The sequence below is a fragment of the Notechis scutatus genome, chromosome 1, assembly GCF_049901735.1.
Source record: "Notechis scutatus isolate UNSWTSFEM ecotype Mainland chromosome 1, rNotScu1.2, whole genome shotgun sequence".
Classification (NCBI taxonomy): domain Eukaryota; kingdom Metazoa; phylum Chordata; class Lepidosauria; order Squamata; family Elapidae; genus Notechis; species Notechis scutatus.
This window is the reverse complement of record NC_142009.1, coordinates 291,088,901-291,106,525: the sequence shown is the minus strand read 5'-3', so window position 1 is coordinate 291,106,525 and position 17,625 is coordinate 291,088,901. Positions and strand designations below refer to the sequence as shown.

Sequence of the window (17,625 nt, the reverse complement as noted above, 5' to 3'; positions counted from 1 at the left end):
CAGTGAATATTGTAGCATTTCCTGCTTATGATCCTTACCATATACACCAATACAGGATGCAATTTACACCTACTATAACAAAGATCCATAATTGTTCTTTGCTGCTAAAGAATTACAAAGATACTTTCCATTTGAGCAGAACTTAAGTGAATAACTAAGCCTAATTTGTTGGCATAATCTTGAATTAGATATAGGGTGGGAGGTCACCAGGATAAAGATTGGAAAATACACTCATCTCTTTTCACCCAATTTAAATCAGGTTTAGTACTACCTAGGTATTTATTCCATGCTGAGGCAGTGTTAGAACTGTCATCTTGCTACTCCATTTTTCACTTGCTGCCAGCCTGCCATACTCAGCGGGGGAAAAGGGGTGCTATGGAGTAGGATAGTGGGGGGACTAGCATGAGAGGAATCGAAACTATGCTGTCTCATGTAAGCTGATGGCCATTCCAAGGTCACATTATGGAATGCAGAACTATCCAGCCTGCAAAGCCAGGGACTGTTACCTAAACAATTTGTTAGAATTTAACTGGACGCTCAAAAATAACCAGGGGAGAAGGTGGGAACAAGGGAAGAGTTAACCATATGTGAAAATCCCAGATCCGGCATTGCTTCTGTTGTAACCATGTGTCTTTGCTGAAGTTAATAATGGATTCGAGAGTCTTTCTTTTCTAACTGACCAATTAGGATGGCTGACATAAAAAATTTTAGTAATCAAAATCTATTTTGGTATTTTGCAACTTCTTCCTCCAATTGTACAGTATCTCAAAACATTGACAGTTGCTGGAAGACACTGCAAATCACCTGCTGTTTAGTTAAGTGGCAATGCTGAAAATCTTTTGGAATGTCGCATACCTCAAAATTCAATAGATTAGTGACATCATTCAAGAACACTGTTTTCTGGCAGCTATCTTTAATTTTAGTTTCCATTTTATAATGCTCCATTTCTTGCTAAGAGAGCTGAGGAAGGAAAAAAATAATTATAGATACCTTGTATTGTGAAAAAGAGTATGATGTGGGAAGACATTTTTAATCCATAGCTTTAAGATGCTGACAGTAGCTTTTGGAAAAAAAATATTTAATTTCCCTCTGCACATTATACAGCAAATATACCGTATTTGCCGGCGTATAAGACGACTGGGCGTATAAGACGACCCCCAACATTTCCACTCAAAATATAGAGTTTGTTATATACTCGCCGTATAAGACTACCCCCTCTTCCACACACCTTCCACTTTTGCACTTTTTTTTTTTTTGACGCACTTTTCTGCTTTGGACAATTTTGAAATGAGCTAATCCAATTTTGAACCAAGAATATGCAAATAGCTATGGAGTTTAGAAATGAGTTTTAAAAATATTTTTCATTGCTTACCATTAAGCGTAAAATATGTTGTAAATAAAATGAGAACACAGGAAACGTTCTCTTCTCAATACAGCTGATCTCTCGATCTCTCTCTCTCTCTCTCTCACACACACACACACACCAAAAACCGGGACACTGAAAAGGCTGCCAAGGAACAGTATATTCAATGCCTTCTCTTTAATCAAGAAACAAGGAATTCCTTAGAATCTTTTTTTTTCCCCAAGTGGCCCTCTTTAAAAAAAAAAATGGAGGTAACACTTTCATTCAAAAAGTCTTCCAGTATCTGGAGTCGCTCAGACATATTGAAGTGAGGCAGGAGAGTAAGTGAAATTTGAAATGATCCAGCTACCGTTTTCTTCCCCTCCCGCCCGAAGGCCATTATCTCCACGTCAAAACGAACGAGGGGAGGCAAAGAAGCCAAACACGCTAAAAAGGATCTCTTTATTTTCCTACACAAGGTCACACCTACTTTTCTGCATTCAAAGGACAACCTCTCCTCACCACCACCACACACACACACACACACCCCAATACCCGCAAACAATGTTCTGGGCATTAATCACCATTGCTACATTAACCTGGTAAATTTATACCCTGCCTCCCCCAGTGTTGCTTTGACGGCAGGATTTCACACAGCGGGCGCTCGCCGCTCTCTTTCTCCGCTCTCCCACCGTTCGCACATGTTGGAAGCACCGTAAAACCTGATAACCCACCCGGGGCTCCCCATCCTTAACCTACAGCCGCCCGCATGCAAAACCTGCGTGCAAAAAGAAAAAAAGAAAAAGAAAAGTACGCCGCACGTGAGGATCTTCGAATCCTCTCCTCCCCACACCGCTAAGGAAGGAAGAGGGGGAAAGGTTGCACAGCGCGTGGCGAGTGACACCCGCCACACACACACACACACACACACAGCTCCCCCCAGCCTCCCTCCCGGCTGCAACTCAAGCTCGAAGTGGGAGTCGGAGTCCTCCCGGCGTATAAGACGCCCCCACTTGGAGGCATGTTTTTCAGGGCAAAAAGTCGTCTAATACGCCGGCAAATACGGTACCTGCCTTTTGAAGAGCAATTGAATTTGCATGCAGGCCTGATCTTGTAACAAAACAGCTGTCTTTAGCAATTACATTTAATTTCAATTTTCCCCTTTTGTCTTCTATTATCATCACAGAAATATATTTTTAAAAACAATCTAAACCTGTCTGTTTTGTTCAATAATTCTGAATTATTTAGTATTATGAAGGAAAATGTAAATTTTTATAGTACTGTTTAATATTTTCTAAAATATAAACCTTATGTTATAAATATAAACCCTATGTTCTTGTAATTATTTTCTATTTCTATATTTCAAAAGGTCACTTTTAAGAACTTTTTTCTTTATAAGCTGCCTGTTGAACACAACTATCTGAGGTTTGGAAATTTTTATTTATATACAAATTGGTTTCATGTCATTAGTATTAATGCCACAATCAATTGTAATTTTTAGTTATATTTTAGTTATATTAAATTATTACATATATATGTGGAATAGAGCAGGGGTGGGATCCTACTGGCATAACAACTGGTTCACTTCGCGCGCATGCATGCCAAATATGTGCGTGCGCCTTACAAATTACCAGGTCCAGCAAGCTTGCCCTCGAATGTTGTGGGAGCGCCATCACTTGAGACTTTCAAGAAGAGATTGGACTGCCATTTGTCAGAAATGGTGTAGGGTCTCCCGCTTGGGTGGGCAGTAGTACTAGATGACCTACAAGGTCCCTTCCAACTCTGATTATCTGTTTTGAAAGCATTCACCTGCTCCAGCTGATGAGCGGGATTCAGCTGTGCCGCGCAAAGCAGCTGAGGAGGAAAAAGCAGAGACTAAAGGACAGCCTAGAGCCCGGGTGGGCCAAACAGACGACCAGAAAATCGTCACAGCGAACCGGTTCAGTGTCAGCTACTCTTTGGAGATGTCAGTTCTATAGAACCAGGCTGAACTAGTAGCATCCCACTCCTGGAATAGAGGGTTTCTTCGCACCCAAATTTCAAAATATTGAGTGTTTTGACAATTTTAAGCAAGTATCTGAATCTTTGCATAAATCCTGTAGAAATACTCACTTGAATATTGAACATTTGTAAAATGACTGTATCATGAGAAAATTTCTCAATAATAAAGAAATTCTCAGAAACATATTTACAAGCAATACGAATGTTTATATTAGATTCCAGAACATGGAATAGAATGTCCATTTTGTCTGTAAGAGATTTGTTTTAACAAATTAGTTTAAATTCCAAGCACGATAAGAAATGAACCCAGATTAGATGAACCCAGATTAGAAGTTCATTATAACTGGCCCAGTGTTCTGGAATTCAACATGGAACTTTTTCTATCATATTTAAAACCGAGGAGCTCCGTAATCATCAGGCATCCGCTCAATGTTATACCTAAAATCAGAGAGAAAAATTACATAATCCACTGTATTCCCTCGTTGTACTAAGCCAGTACAAATTTAGAATCTTAGAAGATCCTATTATCATTATGCAATTAAGACAGCAGTTCAAAGTGCTGCACCATTCAGGCTAAGCAAGTGGAAGAAACAACATATTACTAAATAATTGTAGGAAAAATTACACATTATAAAAGAGTATTATATACTATTGTTTATTCAGTGCCATCAGCTATCCTGAGTCACTGTGAATAAGGCAGTGCACAAATGTAATAAACAAACATACATTTAAGTAATACAGAAATATAAAATAAATAAGGGCATGAAATAAAGCTGATCCAGTGTGTAGGAGTGTGTGTGTTTGTGTGTATATGTGCATGTGGGCTAGTTTCATAGTTTTCTCAAATTAATGTACAAATGTGATTGTATTGTGGCTTTTATTACTATTTAACCTCTTGTTTTATGTCATCTAAGCAGAATGTTTCTGACATAAAGGGCTGTGTATGCAGTTCAGCCATAGAGTTCATGTACACATGTAATCCTGCGTGCGTGCGCGCGCGCACACACACACACACAGTTTGTAGAATTGCAGTTTGGTTTCCATTGATTTGCTGTCTACAAATGCATGTGTGCGTGCGCATACATACAAATACATAAATATACACATGCTCTTGAACGTTCAGATTATTACAAAGCAACACCATAAGCTACACTTTATTTGGTCAAATAATGCTTTCTCACATACCTGTGATTGGATATATACATTATTGGTACTCCTGGGATCTTTCGTATTCTTCGCTTCAGGTCTCTGTCTACAGTAGCCACTATATAACATTTGTGCTGTAAGAGGAAAAGGCAATCTGGTTAAAAGAACAGCAGATCAAGTATTTTCATTTTTTTAAAGCAACTGTCAAGAGTTATGATGAATTATTTAAACTATTTGTATGCTAGATGGCCCTCTCTGGTAGGTGAAATATTAATTGGTCAATGCCCAATTAAATGTTAGCTTCTCTTGAGGATCACTGAAATGAAAACAAATTGAGCAGCTTTGTCAACAGAACAGCAAGAGAAGTTCATAGAATAGGATGTACCTGGGTGACCCTCTGTACCAAACAGTCATCAGCATAGGTTCCTTTGTGAGTACATGGCAAGCGCTCAAATCGGGGATCTTTTGCTATCCTGCAGTTATAACAGAAAAAATAGGATAGATTATTAAAAACAAACTGGAAAAAAAATCATTTTTGTCTTTTTTCTTCTTCATTAAATGGGTTGCTATACATTCATCGGGAAAATAGGAATTCTGGGGAACATAATTTGATTTTTTTCTCTTGACAAAACATGTGGTTCATGAACAAGGCAAATAAGAGCTTAATTCATCTATTTTCTGTAATCCAACTATATCAAACTAAGAAAAAAGCTTACAATTTTATGACATATCTCCTGGGGTCCTGGAAGACTTAAAAAATAATTAAAGTGAAACCCTTAAGGGGGGACATGCCAATTTCTGGTTCAGTACTATATAATTTGAAAATGAAAAACTTATTGCTTCCTGTTTTCTCAGAAGACATTAAACGTACTTTTCTATAAGGACAGTGCATGCTTTGAAAATAATTAGGAAAAGGTGCTTTAGAACTCATATAAGCACAACACTCTCTGCCATTTATTTTCAAGAAAAGTACAGTCCTTTTGCCGTTTGCTTATAATATATGGCTTCTATTGCTTGGATAAATTTTCTAGCAAAGCCCATCTGTTCCAATAATAATAACATAAATCTCCAATTCACGTTATCAAATGCCTTTTGCGCATCTAAAAATATCAAAGCCATTTGTTTTTCAGGATGCGACTCATAATATTCCAATGTTCATAATATTCCAATGTAAGTAATGATAGGTGGAGAATTTACAGACTCTATTAATATTAAAAAAGGTACAAGACAAGGATGCCCATTATCTCCTTTGTTATTTATATTGACTTTGGAAGTGCTAAATAGAAATATTAGGGAGGATACAAACATAAAAGGAATGAAAGTTAAAAAGGAGGAATTTAAATTGCAAGCCTTTGCCGATGACTTGGTTTTTATCTTGGAAGACCCTCTAGAGACAGCTTTAAAACTATTGGAAAAGATAGAGATATATGGTGAGATGGCTGGCTTGAAAATAAATAAAGACAAAACAAAGATTTTGACAAAGAACATGCTGTTAAGACAAAGAGAAGAGCTGGCAGACTTATTGAAAATTCAAGTTACGAACAAAGTTAAATATTTGGGGATATATTTGACGTCAAGATGTTCTACACTGAAAGATACTAACTATATTAAACTTAAACAGCAGATAGCATCTGATTTGAAAAAATGGGAAAACTTACAATTGTCATTGATAGGCAGAATTTCAACAATTAAGATGAATATTTTACCTAGAATTTTGTATTTGTTCCAAACAATACCAATTAGGTTAGGTAAGGATTACTTTGAAGAACTGAATAAAATTGTGTTGAAGTATATATGGCAAGGTAAGAAAGCGAGAATAAAATTAAAACTTTTACAGGATGCTAGAATTAGAGGAGGATTTGGCCTCCCTAATTGGGAGTTGTATTATCAAGCTGCAAACTTAATGTGGGCTAAAGAATGGATAACGTTAAGAAAGACCAGATTGTTGGCATTAGAAGGACATGATTTATTATTGGGTTGGCATGCTTTTTTATGGTATAAGGGAACTAAATCACAGGGTTACTTTAGAAGGCATTATATACGGGAATCGTTATGGTTGAATTGGGAAAAAACTAAGAAACAATGTTATTTGAAAATCCCAGTTTGGTTATCAACTATTGAAGCTTTTTCTTATCCTATAACCTATAAGAAGGAACAAACAGTTAGATATGGGGAATTATTAGATGAAAAGGGTGAACTTAAAACGATGCAAAATTTAGAAGAACAAGGTATAAAGATGAATTGGTTTTCATATGCGCAAATACATTCAAGGTATCTTAAAGATTCTAAAATGGAAGGATTCTATGATAAATTGACTGATTTAGATAGGATTTTGACAGGTACTGATGAAAAAGTGATTAAAAAATTATATAATTATTTGTTGGAAATTAAATTAGAGGAAGAGCAGGTTAAAGAAACAATGATTGCTTGGGGGAAGAATTTTGGATATGGGATTGATTTAGAGAAATGGCAAAAATTGTGGTCTCAAAATTATAAAATGACAATGTCAACAGCATATAAAGAAAATTTGTATAAGATGTTTTACAGGTGGCATTTTCCCCCGACAAGAATAGCAAGAATGTTCAAGAATAAATCTGAAAAGTGCTGGAAATGTCAACAGATACCTGGCTCATATTACCATATGTGGTGGACTTGTGAGGATGCTAGAAAATATTGGACTAGAATTCGCATATAGTTGGAAAAAATGACAAAGAAACATATAGATTTGAAACCAGAGATTTTTTTATTGGGAATCTTACCTGATACATATAATAAAAACCTAAAGTATTTGATTGTAAATGTATTAACAGCGGCTAGGATTGTATTTGCTAAAAATTGGAAGAACGAGAAAATACCTTCAGAAGAAGAAGTTATTAAGAAAATATTGGAATGTGCAGAAATGAGTAGATTGACATTTGAAATTAGAGAACAAGAAGATAAACAATTTTATGAAGTTTGGGATCTTTTTATCAATGGTTGGATAATACAATATAATAATAAAATATTTAGAGATCTAGGAAATAATGAATATACATTTTTTGGGGGGGGTTGATAATACTTTTATAATACTTTATTAAGATAGATTTGGTATGATTTTATGATTTGTTGGGAAAAAAATTAACTAAACTATAGTTATCTCGCTTAAGTATGAATTAGTTAAATTATAGTCAAATGATTGTTTAATAATGATATTAGGATATATAATTGTTGATTGATAATATGAGTTATTATGTAATATAATTATTATAATGACTATGAAATGAATGCACAAAAAGGAGTGGTAAACCAACCGATACACTGTCTGTAAATTTATGAAGGATGATGATGTTTTTATGTTATGTTTTATGTTTTATGTGTTTTTTGGTTTGTTGTTAAAATCAATAAAACTTTTTTTTTTTTAAAAAAAAGAAAAGTACAGTCCTATTTTCTTCCAATATCAATGGTTAATTGTTATATAATATGCTATTTTTATGAATGAACTGTGAATTTGGTGATATCTATAAAATATCTCAATTGTATAAGTAAGATAGATGGAAATATATTTTATTTTGTATGTTTTGAATGCTCTCCCTTTTCTCTTTGCACCAGAAAAAATATGATATTTTTTTCCACACAGGCATGAATATTCTTTCAAATGCAGCTAAAGCAGAACTAAGCCTCTGTACTACAGGAATTTAGGAAGATCTGCTACATTGGCTTTATACATTGGCTTATTCTCTTTTTTTTTTTAAAACAAGTTTTATTAAAAGTTTCAACAACAAACAAATCATTACATATTAAATCTTTCCCTGTCTTTCTACAATAATTTCCCCAATATTCTCATAAAACACAAACAAACACAAACATAAAAAAATCTTTTAGTAAAGTACCTTGGCCCCAGTTACCTCTCTTTGCATGGGCTAAAGTAATAGCGCATATCACTCTTCACAATTCTATCTTATTTAATCCATCTTAATTAAATCATTAAATTTGTATCTTTTGCCCATTCATTATCCCTCTATCTCTTCTTATAATAAAAAGAATTTCTCCTGAAATCACTAATCAGAGTATGATGCCTTTCTATCCTCCCCCTAAGTTAGTAAAATTAACATTCAACATAACAAATACCCAATTTGGTTCTGCTTGGTACATTCTATCCACCAAAAATGTTTAAATACATTGTATCCTCCTTTCCTTCGATATTTTATTACATTTTAAAAATCAATCATTATTAAAAACTTCAACATTTTAATTTCTTATTAAATCTTAAACCATTCTAATTTACTATTTCAAATATAAATGTTACAATACCATCTTCTGTACCTTAGCAGAATCTTTCTTACAGAAATTTATATTTCATCCTTTGTCTCTAAAAAAATCCCTCTTCTCCCATCCAATTTTAAAGCTTTGAGGCTTTTCTCCGCCTTTCCCCTTTCTTTCTTCCCCCACCAAATCTTCCTACCCCCTTCTTCTTCTAACCTCTGCCTTGCTGGGATCCCTTCTCTGTTGTGTTCCCTTTTTCTCTTGTTTGTTATCATTATATTTACTTTGCATCATATTTTTCTCTTTCTCAAATGTTTTTTTAGATCTTAAGTCCTTCATTTTCCTTGCTCTCTTCCTTCCTTCTTCCTTAGATAAGTTTTGGGCTTCAATGAAGATGGCGTCTTCGTCTCTTCCTTGTTGTTCTTCTTCCGTTTCCATCTGTTCCATTGTCTGTTGGTAATTGACCAGCGCCATTTCTAGAAATAGAAAAGCTTTTTCCATGCCATCTTTGCAGGCTGCTTTTGTTTGCTCATATTCATCCCTCAGGTCTTCAAAAAGGAAAGCCATTATAAATAAATCTTTTCTTTTCTTTATTCCTCTTTCTTCTTACACCAACCAAATATTCCGAGAGAAAGGCAAAACAATCCCAAAATCCACAATCCTCAATTAATCCAAGCAAGCCAAAGTTCCCCCTTCCTCTTCCAGGGGTGGTATCAAACAAATAAAAAAAAAGAGTCCAAATCTATATTTTAAAGCCTTATTAAGATTATATTTCTGTCCTCAAGTCTTCAAGGCATCTCCTCCAACAAGATCCAAATTTATATATTTTCTTTATCCTCTCCCTTCCGGCTTAATTCCGTCGGGAGGGAGAGTAAACTTTCCTTTCAGCACCTCAAAATAGCCGCTTTTTTTTTCTCTTGTGGAAAAAATCATCAAAAACCATCTTTTCCAGGAATTAAATTAGATAAATCTCAAAGCCCTGGGTCGACCAAGAAGAACTTTCACTTTCAATAACTTTCTCTTCTTCCTCCTGCGCATACTTGCCCGGCTGTCAACTTCTTTGTGGCGGCCATTGCGGACCGCCGCTGCACTGCCCTGGTAAAAGGGGGTTCTGCCGGCCAGGGAGGGGGTCTGCAACACCCCAAACCCTTCCTCCGGATCCCCTTACCTTCAGCTACCCCTGCAGGGCAGCCTTGCTCCGCACCCGTCCGGTCGGAGCCCCAAAACGACTAGCGCGGCAGGGATCGCGCAGCTTTGCGAATCCCTACCGCTCGCGAAGCCGACAAACCGGAAACCCCCTCGGCTTATTCTCTTTAAGAACTTTGTGATGTTGAAACCCTTGGGAAAACAAAGTGATGAACAAATATTAAAACATAATGGAGTATAGGATTCTTTGTTTATTTATTGGCCAAGTGTGATTGGACACACAAAGAATTTGTCTTGGTACATATGCTCTCAGTGTACATAAAAGGATTTATATCCCAAACAAATGACAAACAAATAAATATTTATTTTTCATATTTTTACTTTAATTAAATCATATCAAAGAACAGTCATATTATTATACCTTTACCTTAAAGCTACACGATATTTCTGTCCCAATTTCTCAATTTCAGCCATGACACAATCTGTGATACAAGGAATGCCTGCAGAAATACACATGTGTAACTATCTAGCACTGAAACAAAATTTTACATAAGATACTTAAACTCCTATGTATAGTTTATTGTTTTTATTATTTTAGTAAGTATTTTAATGAAAAGGAGAAAAGATATATACATAGACCCAAAAATAAAAAAAACAAGCAAGAAAAAGTACATAGATAAATGAGGGATTTATAAGTATAATAAATAAATAGGTTAAAAATGAAAACTTTTTATTATTAACTTTATTAGTAACTATTAGTAGTGCTTGAATTGTTAAATTAATTTGGTGATACTATCTTCCATTGTATACAATTATACAATTCAGTATAATTATACAGTAAAAAATGATAAAACATTCAATTAGTAATCTAGAGACAAAAAGGCAGAAAAAAGCCTTACAACCACATTCTGTATTTATATTTAACTTTTAAAAGAAGCTTTTAAAATAGTCATTCTTAATGCTAGAAAATCCAGATGTCTTAAATTTTATATGAAAGCTCAAAACTTCCAATAGACATTTCTTATGTTGGAGTTCTCTACTATGATTACAAAAATCTTATAAAATGAACTACATGTGATTTAATATAGAAAACACAAATAATAGAATTTCTGGGGCAAATATCAACAGCCTGTAATACTACTAATAATACTGCTCTGATGATTGTAAACAAGGACCTCCTAAGGAATCACTTGCTAAGATGAATGCAAGAAGTTGGTCTGCTGTTCATTATTTAAAAAAAAAATTTCAAGAGCAAACCCATTGCAAGGAGAGAAACATTAAGAAAAATTGAAGAAATAGAAACAGAATTTTATCTCCCTAGGCTCCAAACATTCCAGAGACGCAGCCATTAAATAAAACAATAGCTGATGGTCTGAGAGATATAGACAAAAGTATTACAGTTGACAGCACAATTTTCCCAGTTGCAACATATGACTACAAAAGCTGGACATCAGAAAGGCTAAATGAAGAAAAAGATTGTGGGCATGAAGAAAATTATTGAGAATATGCACTACAAGATAAACAATTAAGCATATTATCTAAAACAGGGGTGTCAAACTTGCGGCCTGTGGGCCAGATGCATCACGTGCTGGCCCCGCCCCCGCTCAGTTTAACGAAGGGGAAAAAAGTCCCGATATGCCACGTGATGCCGTGAATTTGGCACCCCTGATCTAAAACCAGTCTGTTCACTGACAGCATCAATAAAGAATCTAAAACTTAAAATATTTGGGGTATATAATTCAATGGTTAGAGAGACCAAAGAAGTTCCTACACTTGGAGAAATCAAAGGTAATTGGCAAAAGGGTAGAAAATATAAGATGGCTAAATAGGATCAGTGGATAGATAGGAAGGTTGAGCTTGCAAAAATTGAAAGAAGCAATTACACACATACTGTACAATCCTGGGAAAATATCCATCTTAACAAAACGGTGATGCATATTCTTTATTTTTAGTTACCTAATAACATCTTCCTAGGAGCTGCCCTTTCTTTCTTTTCTTCGTTTTTTAAAAATCAGGATACTTTATAATACTCAAGTCTAATTCTTTTAGGAAACATGGAAATATTTGCAAATGTAGTAATAAAACCACCATTAAAAGTCAATGTAAATCTTAACAAATGATACAGATCTGGATTCTTACATTTGGCATAGAGACAATCCATCATTGACTGTACTAGATCCAATTTGGCTTTAATGGAAAAATTAATAAAATTGGTATCCACTAAGATGTAATACGGAGGTCCTAGTTGTGTGTTATATTGGAAGAATAAACACGAAGGATATTTGGGGCTGAAAAAGAGAAACATTTATTTTATTAATTTTTTTTACATAAAACAAATACCCTATTATATTAGTGTAAAGCAGAGAATAATATTGATCAAATATTTTTTGCATGTTCACATTATCTGTCATTACTGTGTTCTAATTAGGAGTTTTTCAAGCACAATTACAGAATCAGATTTCAAGGTAGTATAAAAATGCTAAAGAATGTGGTCTCTAGTCTTCTTCCTATGTGCATAAGAATGCTTTTTAGAACATGTCACTGTCATGTGAGAGAAAATGATTGGCCCAAGGTAACTCAGCTGCCTGAGGTAAGACTAAAACGCTTGGTCTTCTAGATTGTAGCTTCCTACCTTAACCATTACACTAAACTGGCTCTCATGTAGTTCTTCACTATGACTAAATCATATATATTGTAGTTCTTAGCTACAGGGTACCCCAATTCATTGTATGAGTTAAATTACTACATAACTTGATCTATAGAGTGTTGTATGAATGGTTCATGCATTGGAATGGGCATTAAACTAACTAATCTTGCAGTGTAGTCCGGGGTGGACTTCAAAATTTTTAGCAACCGGTTCTCTGCCTGGTTGCTGGGTGGGCGTGGCCATGGCCTAGTCCGGCCTCCTGCACCACGGTGGGGGGGACGAGGAGAGCGTTTTGTTCTCCCTGGGCTCCAGAGGCTTTCCTCAAGCCTCTGGGAGGGCCAAAACAGCCTCCCCAGGCTCCAGAGACCCTCTGGAGGCCGGAAACGGGACCCAAATTTTCCCCAAACTTCCGGGAGGCCTGTTTTTCGTCCTCCCTGAGCTTCTGTGCGGACCCTGCACTTACCTGGGATCCAAAACAGGCCGTGTGGAGACTCCTGGAAGGGGCGGGGTGGGGCAGGCGGGGCCAGCCAAGGGTGAGATTTGCCGGTTCACCGAACCAACCATAAAATTAGCTACCGGTTAGCTACGGGTTCGCCTGAACCGGGGAGAACCATAAGCAGCCCACCCCTGAGTGTAGTCCTTTAGGTGAAAGAATAACTATTGTGCTAGATCTAAGCAGAGTATCATGAGCTCTTTAAAATATATTAATGAGTTTGAAATATTATTACCCAAATTGTAGAGAAAATTGTTTGAACTTAGATGTCAAGCTTCAAAACATGCTCAGGCTACTTTCACTGTTCTCAGCTTACCAACAAACTATTGGAGACGGGGAGCAATACATCTTACTGTATCTTCCAAAATATATATTTTTATTATTTAATAATTTGGTACTCACACTTCTGTCTCTTTGATGGCACTGGGATCTTCTTTCTTTTTTTCTTTAGGTTTTGCTCGGTCTTTCTCTTTACTAAAATATCAAAAGATTTACTTTTGTGAAAATTGACTAAATTACTCAGAGGCAAAATTTGGGAAGAAATACATATAATTAGTATTAAAATTTGAGTATTTTGAATTAAATACTTCAACAATTGTCACCATTAGTGTTAACAAAAATCTCACATGCGCTGATCACGAAGGCTGATCATGCGTTTCATGGCTGCATATTTCCTTGCTTTCTTCTGTTTCCCCTAGAAAGAGAAAGAAATGATGGAAAGTCTTCAGTACTGTTACAAAGTGAAGCTTTTACCTAGTAGATTAATTGTAGATATTCACTCCATTCTTCAATTTCATAATAAAGAAATGAAATCTTTTGAAATAATATTCAAAATGGTCTTAAGATTGAGAAAGTACAATGTGAGTGCTATTATGATAAATTTGAAATGTTATTTCAGAATAATTTTAAGACATACGAAATTAAGGACACAATAAAATGGGATACTTTAAAACTCATTTTTAGGCAAGATTTCTGTAGTAAAGATAAATGCTTTTGCTATAATGAAATATTTGTTTCAAAAAACTTGTTTTGACAACTGGTGTGCAATTCAAACAATGGCAGAAAGATATAACTATATGGCAAGGGAAAAACCCATGAGTTAAATTTAAAGTGTTATAAAATGCAAAGGAAAGAGGAGGATTGTATTTTGCAGCTTGTGGTTTGTTTTGGATAAAAGAAAGGGTATAGCTGAGAAACAAGAATGTTTTAGAGTTAGAAGACTGCTACTTGAGGTTTGGATGGCATGGATACCTTTGGTGATAAAACTGTAATTAATGTGCATTTTAAAAATCATTTTATTAGATGTGCCGCATCAAGAAACCTAAGCTGTGCATGAAAACACTTTTATTCCTCAATACAAGAAGCATTTAAGAGAAGAAATAATACCGGTAGACAAAGATAAATGTTATTTGTGAGATACTAGAATTTTACCAATTTTATCAGTCATAGTTGTCAATGTTTTTCTTATTTACAGTTATCAGAAATATTCAAAATGAATAAAAATACTTATGGTATAGACTAGCAAAGTTACACAAAATTTGAAGTACAATTGTGTACAGATGATGAAGAACGTGTAATTGCTAAACTGTATAAACTTTTGTTGAATTTTGAAATGGGAAGAATAAATATATGATAGAGGAGGCTAATAATTTTTGTTACAATATACAGAGGAATCAGTGAGAAATTATGTGGTTAAGAGTTGAAATTTACATTCTATTATGATCTTAAACAGAATTTTTGTAAAATGATTATCACTGGCATATGACACCAGAGAAATTATCTAAAATGTATAAATGGATTTTAAATGTATGTTGAAAATGTGAACATGAAAGAACATTTTATCATGCTTTGGGGACATGTAAAAAAGAGATTCAAATACAATGTGAATCCTTGACTTATGATCACAATTGAGCCCAAAATTTATATTGCTAAGCAAGATAGAAGTGAATTTTGCCCCATTTTATGAGCTTTCTTGCCACAGTTAAGTGAAATCACTGCAGTTGTTAAGTTAGCAACACAATTGTTAAGTGAATCTGGCTTCCCCATTGACTTTGCATGTTAAAAGTCACAACAGATTATCACATAAATATGAACCGGTTGCCAAGCATCTTAATTTTGATCAGCTGATCATGGGGATGCTGCAATGGTTGTGTGAAAAACGGTCATAAGTCACTTTTCTCAGTGCCATTGTAACTTTCAACCGTCACTAATCAAATGGCTGTAAGTCAAGGAATACCTGTACATATATTAGTACAAAGGATTTTAAAGGTTAGTATTCAATTGAAACCATAACCTTTCCTTTTAGTACTGAGGGATAAACAATTAAAGTAAAAATCAAAGGAAGAGTTTCAATATATGATTACTGTGGCAAGATCACTATATGCACAAGATGAAAAGATTGCATATTATCCTCCATGGCCAAATGGAGAAGTTGAGAGAATGTGCTGAGATGGACAAGTTGACTTCTTTGATTGGAGAATGGACAATATCTACATTTATTAGTGACTAGAAATCCCTCATGAATTTTTGAAGACAGTCGTGATGTTAGAAGCCACTTTTTAATACCTTTATATTTTTCTTTGTTTTTTTTTTCTGAAAGGTGATGTAGCAGTGGTTAAGTGCAATACTGCAGGCCAACTGCCCACAGGCTGGAGTTCGATCCTGATGGGGCTCAGAGTCGACTCAGCGTTCCATCCTTCTGAGGTCAGTAAAATGAAGACTCAGATTGTTGGGGGCAATATGCAAACAATGTTTACATTATAAGCTGCCTAAATAATATTGCTATTCTACTTTTTTCCTTGTTGAACTTTTAGTTTTTTTGTTATTTCTTTTCATTTTCTCTGTTCTCCTTGTATTAGTTCTTATTGTTGCTGTTAAATCTTTTAATAAAAATTTATATAAATATAAATAAAATAGTATTCCATTCTATTTATAGTTTAAACTGATAATGTCATACTATGCCCATGCCCCCCAATTCACTCTGGAGCATTAAGATACTGTCCAGATCAGATCTGAACTATCAGTGAGGTGAGAATAGCAGTTATGGTGAATAACTAACTAACCCTATTTAACACTCATAATAGAAAGGAAGAAATAGTAAACCAAAGAAATTAAAAGTAACAGGTAAAAAGAGCAAAAACAGGTAAATAGCTGACAATTTCATCCTTATGTCTTTCCCTTCCCCTCAATTCATTCACTTACTTCTCACATCCTAGTTATTCTCTCTATATGACCAAGCCACTCCAACTGTATTTTCATTCGTTTAATTCTTGACAGTATCCCTTCTTGTTTTTCACACATATTCTTTGTTATTTTATTTCCAGTTTATGCAACCTTTTGTTTTTGGTTGTATGCCAGCTCAATTCAAACCAAATTGTCATACCATTTGTCACTTTTTTTCTAAATCACCAAACATGATAGAAACTTTTCACATTCATACATTTCTCAGTGATCTTCTGAAGAACAAGTTTTTCTCTTTCCTGGAAGTTTAATGAAATTCACAAGAACAGTCCATCCGTCTTTCTTCTAGTGTTATATTTTCTTCCTTCCATTCTTTAATTCATGTACCATATTGGTCTTCCATTACAAACTATAATTTTCCATGTTGCTCATCAGAAGGGCCAATAAATATTGATCTCTGCCACTCATCATGGTTTTGGTCCACTGAAGCTTTTGCATGATTATTTTGAGTATGATAAAAAAATGAAGACTAGATTACCATTCTTAATTGTGCCCATACTATTCTCTATTAACAGTAAGGGCATTATGTTAATTGATCTTGGCATGATGTGGCCAGTATATCCCAGGGAATGGGACAATTTACCACAGCCAATTCCCCACGGGACAATTTACCAATTCTATTTAAAATAAATAAAAATTATTTTAATTTTTGCCATTCACATTTCATTCTGTCCCTCCTTTTGCATCCTTTCTTTAATGATTCTATTCCATCCATTCTTTGATATTAGTGTAACTCTTGTCCTACAGCGAGTTGTCCTGTGGTGAGATGGCCGTGGCTAAGTTGGCTGTGGCAAATTGTCATAGACCCTATATCTGATCTTTATCTTTATACTTTGGAAACTGATTAGAATGACACAAAGTGCAACCTTCTTTCACCCTTCCGCACACTCCACTATGGCTGGTAGGATGGGAGTTGGTGAACGTCGCTCAGGGCAATTTTAGGAAACCCTCTTTTCTTTATATATACCAATTTATTTCTTTTATTCACATTCCTTCTCGGCGCTAATGAGCCTCCATAAAATATAATAATGAGATTGGGAGCTGAGTTCACACCAAGCCACATAATGTAATAGCCAGCTGTAGGAATCCAATAAAATTGGAGAACTGCTTTGGTGTACCTTTCTTTTCCCACCGAGGAGCTACCACAAGGTCACGCATATGTCCAGCCACCCGAGCCATTAAAACTAAAGCTCTCTGCGTGTTAGAGCTCTAAGACCGAAGATCGACACTCACCATCACCCAGTTTCCACCATGCAGCCGCTGCGGGCAACACCGCTAAACTTTTTCACAGCTACTTCCGCCGCGCGGCACACGTGTCCCGCTTTTAATACATCACTTCCGGTCATCGCCGTCACGGGGAGGCTAGAG

At 35.3% G+C, this 17,625-nt stretch overlaps 1 protein-coding gene across 1 annotated transcript; it reads right to left on the bottom strand.

Annotated features, from left to right (window-relative positions):
- Nucleotides 1-2,763: 2,763 nt before the first annotated feature.
- Nucleotides 2,764-17,624, bottom strand: FCF1 (FCF1 rRNA-processing protein). Its single transcript, XM_026664430.2, has 8 exons — nucleotides 17,491-17,624; nucleotides 13,644-13,711; nucleotides 13,420-13,491; nucleotides 12,017-12,165; nucleotides 10,305-10,377; nucleotides 4,875-4,962; nucleotides 4,529-4,623; nucleotides 2,764-3,781 (listed from the first exon to the last, which is right to left on the bottom strand). Exons 1-8 carry the CDS (start codon nucleotides 17,491-17,493, stop codon nucleotides 3,733-3,735), a joined length of 597 nt encoding a protein of 198 aa, XP_026520215.1. The 5' UTR covers nucleotides 17,494-17,624; the 3' UTR covers nucleotides 2,764-3,732.
- Nucleotide 17,625: the final 1 nt, after the last annotated feature.

What these genes read in the sequence shown, in the direction of transcription:
- FCF1 (XM_026664430.2), bottom strand. An exon ending in GGATTGTCTCTATGCCAAAT is followed by an intron (nt 10,378 to 12,016) that starts GTAAGAATCCAG and finishes GTATTTCTGCAG; the next exon opens with GCATTCCTTGTATCACAGAT. An exon ending in TGGTACAGAGGGTCACCCAG is followed by an intron (nt 4,624 to 4,874) that starts GTACATCCTATT and finishes TTCCTCTTACAG; the next exon opens with CACAAATGTTATATAGTGGC.